Raw genomic sequence first — 7166 nt, forward strand, 5'->3', positions numbered from 1 at the left:
TTTATAAAATAATCCGTGGCGGATATTCACAAAAAATATTGGAGGAGCCAAAATAATATAATTTTGAGATCATTGAATTTGATCATTAGTATAATGCTTCAAAGAATAACCTCTCTATTAAACAATTTGATAATGTTTCAAAACATGTGAAGAAGTAGAATCTATATTGTTTTCATTAATAGTTTCTTTTTTATCATTTTTAAACGACGAATTTATTCTTTTATTCTTTATCAATATACTTCTTTTGTAAATAATATTAAAAATTAAGTTATCATAGTCTAATAAACAATTGAGACACATAGTTATTAAAAGAAAAATATATTATAATTAAGTTACAATTAAAAATCGGTTATGAAAAAATATGTGATACATTTTTTTTCTATATTTCGTACAAAAGTGAACAAAAAACTGATGAGATAAAAAATAAAGTTTTCATTATCAAGTGAGACAAGAGACAAGGAAAGAAGAGCATAAATGAGAAATGAAAAAAAAAAAAAGAGTTTGTGTCTAACTTTTTTCTTCAAGAAAAAAGAGAGAAAACATATGAGAGTGAGAGATGTACAATTTGTGAAAAAATTAAAAACACAATAAGAATGAAAATAAAAATTATCTTAATAAATATTTAGTTTAATTACTCTTTTAATTCATGATTTTTGTTTTAAAATGTTAAGTTGGTCCTTCAGTTTTTTTTAGTCTCGATTTTGTCTTGATTTTTTAAAAAACTAATGCAATTTGGTTTTTTACTATCAATTTCTTTAAATCTCTTAAAATGTATTAATGATTCTTTCATTAAAATTGAAACTTTTAATATGGATGATTTGCTTTATGATATAATTAATATAATTCTAGTGTCAATTTTTTGACAAAAATAAGGACTAAAAGACAAATTAAACCTAAATATTTTTATTTTTTATTATCTATTAAAATTAAATGTTGTGCTTTATAAAATAAATAAAAAATATATAATTTATTTTTGATAAATCTTAAAATATAATACTCACAATTAAAAATTTAATAATTTTCCAAAAATATTATATATATATATATATATATATATATATATATAATTAAAAAAATTTCAAAATCTGGTGGGGCCAGATCCTCCCTATCCCAAAATCATCTGCCACTGAAATAATAATAATAATAAAAATGTTAATTTAAGATTTATTTGAGTTATTTATTTTCATTGCTTAGTTATTTTCATTGCTTACAAATTTTAAGGATAATTTTATCTTTATAAAATTAGTTATATACATTTATATTATTTTAATTTATAGAATTAATTATTTTAATTTTCAATAAATATAAATGTAGCGTGCATTGATTATTTATTAACCGGTACTGGTTAGCATTATTTTTTATAAAATTAAGAATTGAAAAATTATACTAAATCAAGAAAAAGATTAATTTTAATTTTTGAAGAAAAAAATAACATATTTAAACCTATTCAAAAGATAATAAGTCACTTTAACCTTTAATCTTGGAAATTGTAATTTATTATTTGTTTAAATATTTAAAACTATTCAAATTTGAAAAAGATATGAAAGTGCAATTTTCCTTTTGTCATTCTAATTTTGTCTTAGAATTTTGACATGTTTAACATTAATTTAGTTTATCAATATAAATATTTACCCGTTATTTTTATTTTTGAAATTAATAAAAGATTCAGGTTCAAAATTTAATTATTCATTTTGATTTTAGTTTTTAAACTTATTCTGTAAATTTCACTTAAAAAAAGTTAATTGGTGAAGGAGTCTCTCTTGATTCTTAAGACGGTACCATTTTCTGAGAAACCATTGAAGAAAAAAAGAAATCTGTAATCTGTTTGTGGTTTGAATGGCGAGCAGCTGGAGAAGAACGTTGGGCAACGTGAGGTCCTTCGTGAGCAATTCGATGGGTGGTCTGAGGGGCGGAAGCAACCTTGCCTCGTGGGTGGTCGCCGGAACCCTAGCCTACTATCTCTGGATCAAACCCTCACAAGAACTCAAGCGCGAACAGCAGGTTCTCCCCTCTCTTTACTCTATTGTTTCTCCAAACTTCAATTTGCAAACATCGCACTCACTGTAGCAGTGGACCCCACAGGAAAAAGCCGCACTTGCCGCCGCCGAAGCCGATCCATATCGATACGTTGAGACTCGAAAACCCGTCCCCGATCCTCAGGTTTCAGTTTTGCACCACTCTCTATGTTCCAATTCCATGTACTCGTCTTCCGCTTTTGTAGTGAATTGGGTTTCAATTTCAACAATTTCAGGTAACGGGTTTGATATACGGAAAAAGAAACAAGGACAGAGAAAGCAAAGCAGAGGATTAGCATGTGAGTTTGTTGCCTATCCTATACCGTCACTACATTCTGAATAGTCAATGAAGCTAGATACATAGATAGATCCCTATCTTTCCGCTACATGTAAAGTGTGTTAGGGGGCATGGCTTCATCTTGATTCGTTGCTGCATTTGTGATGCTCTAGGCAGGGATCAAAAAGGAAATCAGTAACAATAAGGCATATCTTGTGTTTTAATGCAGGCTCACTTCCATCTCGGAAAAATATATATATACTGGTACTGTTTTTTGTATTGATGTTTCTGACAACATACTATATGGTGATGCAGTAAATTAGGTTGTGTTGCCTGTTTTACACATTTAGCAGCAGTGCTCTTTCGGTCAGCTTTTTCTTTGGTGTGTCATGCTATTATTTTCTTAGTGTTGAGAATCAACGTCTGTAATAAACATCCATGCTTCACGAGACTGGAGGGATGCTATAAAATTGTAATGAATAAGCCCTGCCATTACCCATGAAGCAATGTTAAGGATAGTTTCATGCTGACTGTTATTCTATCAATTACATTACATCGTGAAAAAGATTAAAAAGTTGCTGTAGTCGTTTTTTGTTGCGCCATGAATCTTGTGAGTTTGGGTGTTCAATATTTGGAAGCGCACCTATCACGTTTTAGTACTTTGATAAGTAGAGTATCGTAGATTTATGTATTAAACAATAATTGCGACAAATTCACTAATCAGACTAAGTGCATTAATAGAAACATGTATCTATAAGCAGACTAGTGCAAATAAAACTCTCTGAAATTTTATCAAACAGTTGGAATAAAAAAATAATTTGTGGAAGAACGTTGTTGGAGTAAAACATTCGTAGGAACCTGACTCATGCAAAGAAGAATCTCTCGTCCTTATTTCTATCTTTTTGCAATTTCAGCCATCTCTGTTTCCTCAAAATTTAATTAATGAGCTTGGTTCCTAATTTCAGATGTCTAATCCCTTGGAAAACCCGATTGTGGAAATCAGCACTGGAATAGAGGATTTGAATCCTGAAAAACCGTAATTCTATTCCTAGAAATTAGTATTCAACAAGTTGTACTTCATATCTAAACTGTAAACATGATTTGCAACACTTTTATCTCCATAGATGTTTGGTTGATCAAGCCAAATAGAATTGAAAGCATAGAAGGAGAAATAATTGCTTTGTATAGAAATTAGGTCAGCTATATACAAAGATTACATGATTCAACTCCTGCTATAAAATTGATGAAGAATTTGGACTAAATGTGAGAAGATAATAGTGAGAGAATCATGCTCCAAATTTTGCTTTGATGGAAAAATGAATCAACTAACCAACTTGCCCATGTATGTGGTTTGGCTCTTATAACTACACTTTTTGTCACATCAATTTGTTTTGCTTGATTGAGTAAGATAATTTCTTGCTTATGCATCATATGCACGACTCTCTGCTCCTTTTCTAGCTTAGGTGTGGTGAATTCTGACTTACGCACCATTTTACATTGCTCTCTTCATCTAATTCGCCTTTAGTGATGGAGCTTTTCACTTATATAACTTAGTTTCTCAATTCTTCTTCAATGCAAATACAAAAATTTAAACATTCATCAACTATTAATACAGAATTCTTTTATCATTTTATGTGTAATTTGATAGATTCTATGATCTAAACTATGATAAATAGTGGATAATTGCCCCCAAAAACTAAGTGTAAGAATTTATTTATACTCTTTGAAATCCACACAACGGACTTAATTACAACCATTCCTGTCCTTTGCTTTCTGAATTTCGTGCTCGTGACCTTTAAATCACAGACACCCCTACATAATAACATGTTGATAAGTTCGGACATGCTCCGGCACCAGCAGTTCTCGGACATGTTCAGCCACCAACAGTTCTTGGACATGCTCTTCACACAACTCACCGGCCATTATATGATCCTGAAAATGGAGTCTTCACATCACGGAAAACTTGGAACAGATGTGACTAGAAGACAAGATAAAGAATAATGCTGCAAAAATATAGTGGAAAATAATGTAATAAATAGTGTTAATATTGGCATAGGATAGCTAAGTGTATATCCAACTTGTTTGGATAAAGGATTAGCTTATTCTTGGGTAGACTAAGGAAGGAGTGACATCCAAACATTCCTAGGTTTCTTTAGAGAAGTCAAGTCCCACATCCCACTTTGCCTTAGTTAGCTCACGGCCAAAGGCCTATATAAAGGAACTCAAGTCAGCTTTATGACACAACTTGATTTGAAGAAATACGGGAGAGTTTGAGTTTTTTACGAGATTGAGTTTTTCTCTTTCTCTAGAGAGTTTATATTGATAGTGTTCAAGTACAATTATTTTTTGTGGTGCTCTTTAGCTTATCCAAGGTGGAAGACCTTAAGGAGATCAAGTTCATCTCCTTTCTTTGACTTCAAAAGGAAGCCACATGTTATGGTGAGATTTAATTTCCTTTTTTGTTTCCATTCTTGTTCGTTTTTTTTTTTCTTTTTCTTGGAGAACAATTTAGAGTTGCCTGGTTCAAGTGCAGACCAAGATTTGACCAAGAACCAAGAAACCAAACTAAATCCTCCGAGAGGCCAAGCAAGAAGACCGTTTGGCCTTTCCCCACCAAATCACCACTGTAATTCAAGAAACCTACTCCATTCTTTTCCTCATAGATTCCGCAAAACCCTACCAAAGAACCATGAAAGAATCCAATCTCCAACCTTATAAACCTTAACCTACCTTGATCATAGCTTGCACAAATTCTCACCAATTCTTGGCTCCAAGAATCATCCAAGACTCTTCCAAGATCTGACCCAAACCTTAGGTAAGTTTTCAGTCACCCTCACCCTTCCACATGCATACAAACTACAACTTACACAATCCAAGAACCACCCAAGAAAAGACTCAAACTAGGTGATTGTTATTCGTTCTTTGTCATCTTTGTGTCTTTACTTGTGAAGCTTACAAGTGGCAAGATCCAATCCTTCATTCTGTGGCTGGGATCTCATCATACCACCTCAATTAAAAGAACATTTTTTTCAACATCTCTTAGACACCGGCAACGAAGTGAGCTCTTATACACCTTTGAGATACTTCGATCATAGTTTTTCTAAAATGAACTTACATTATTAATATTAAACTTATTTCAAATTTGAAATCATTCAAAATATTATGAACTGTGAAGCATATTACCCTTCTTCCATTGAGAACAAACGTCTTTGTGCACAAAACCTTGTTTTTGTCTTGAATGTTAGTCGATGCTTTTGTTCCATTGTCGTAGTTTTTGTCATCTGTGTTTTTGTTAGTGCCAACTGTCAGCTGGTTTCTGTTGCCAGATGTGCCTTTGTCTTCTGTGGTTAAGAAGGGTGACGCTCCACCAACGTGGTGGTTGCCAACGCTTGTGTTTTTTGTCATTCAACCTTGTGATTTTCATCCATCTTAATTTTTTTTTTACAGTCATTATCATATGAAGATTTTAAAGGTTTTAAAAGATTGTTTTGGAAGGTGAATACATGAATCTTAAATCTCAATTTAGATTTTTGTTATGTAGATTATACATGTCTCTGCAGTTTCTTGATGCTTTATATTTTTAGCATTAGTCCATTGATCCCCTTGGTAGAAATTTATTGGAGGTGAAATCATGCAACAGTTCCTCTTTGTTGCCCCTTTTGGATGATTACCAATGAGTCAAAAAGTATTTTTGCTATTTAGAGCCGGATATCCCTCGGCAGAAGAATTAAATATCACAAAAACTTAGTTACGTTAGTCAAAATAGAATGTATTTATTTGATTGTCGAATGGGGGCAATCTGAGCAGGGTCTTGTGAACACTGACACTTTTGTCATCCTTGTGATATGAAGCTACTTAGTATTGTTAGGGTTTCCCATGTTTAAACTTTGTCTCCATTAGTTCGTGATGTTTGTCGGCATTGAGACTTTTGTTGTTTTATTGTTGTTCCCTTTTATTGCCTCTGCTCTATTTATTGTTTGTTATCTGGTCACTGGTGTACACTGTTTGAACTTGGTAGCTGGCACTACTTCTGTATCGGACTGAATATACACTAAAGCTATAGAAATTATGTCCAAATAAATTTGACTTTCTACTTGCTCTTTCTGAATTTAGTGGCAATATTTACACTTGTGTGATTTTCTGGCGCATCAGATTGAACTGAGATAGATTACTGTATGTAATGTAGAGCTCATTCACTACCAAAATATAGTTAGGATGCTGTGGTTACATATAATGTGACAAACAGTAAATGGATGTTGAATTTTTATAATTTGTCCCTTTAAATAAGTGTGCATTCTCAGCCGGCATTGCACAGAATCCCTCCCGCCCTGGTTTATCGTGTTGTGATCTGTTTTTATTTATTTACTGACCTGTTGTACGACCTTGCGTGTGAAGTTTATTTTATTATTGCCCTTTTTTAGATTTTATTTGTCTTTTATTACTCATTTGGTGAATATGATTTGATAGGATAAGAGAATAGAATGTATTAAGATAATGGTATGACATGGTATAATAATAAGATAAAATATTCCTATCAAGTGTTTTATGTATATAAAATTTTATACTAAACAATGGTAGGATATAATCTTAATGATGTTTAGATGACTTTTCATTAAAACTAATTTTAATTTATATATATATTTTTTGCAAATTATGAAAAATATAAAAATACAATTTTAACTAAATTATCCAATATTATATTTCTTTATGTAAGTTTTTATATTACAAAAGTTTTATACAAGAATTTAAATTTATATTTAATATTTTTAAAATATTGAAAGACTAATTATTTATCTTGAATATTTTAATAAATAATATAATTTAAATTTGTGTCACAATAATATATGTTGAATAAAAGATTGATGGTATATATT

General features: G+C 31.3%; 1 protein-coding gene across 3 annotated transcripts; it reads left to right on the plus strand.

Moving 5' to 3' along the window:
• The first annotated feature begins 1731 nt into the window (after positions 1-1731).
• On the plus strand, positions 1732-3554 carry LOC114162161 (subtilisin-like protease). Of its 3 annotated transcripts, none has more exons than XM_028045955.2 (4): positions 1732-2001; positions 2083-2160; positions 2252-2314; positions 3258-3554. In XM_028045955.2, exons 1-3 carry the CDS (start codon positions 1837-1839, stop codon positions 2309-2311), a joined length of 303 nt encoding a protein of 100 aa, XP_027901756.1. In that variant the 5' UTR covers positions 1732-1836; the 3' UTR covers positions 2312-2314; positions 3258-3554. The 3 variants fall into 3 exon arrangements, with proteins under 3 accessions (XP_027901756.1, XP_027901755.1, XP_027901753.1); XM_028045954.2 differs by lacking the exon at positions 3258-3554 and adding an exon at positions 2522-2822; XM_028045952.2 differs by lacking the exon at positions 3258-3554 and having other exon boundaries at positions 2252-2822.
• The last annotated feature ends 3612 nt before the right edge of the window (positions 3555-7166 follow it).

Source organism: Vigna unguiculata, chromosome 9 (genome assembly GCF_037176805.1).
Source record: "Vigna unguiculata cultivar grain cowpea cultivar isolate G323 ecotype 2 chromosome 9, ASM3717680v1, whole genome shotgun sequence".
NCBI lineage: Eukaryota > Viridiplantae > Streptophyta > Magnoliopsida > Fabales > Fabaceae > Vigna > Vigna unguiculata.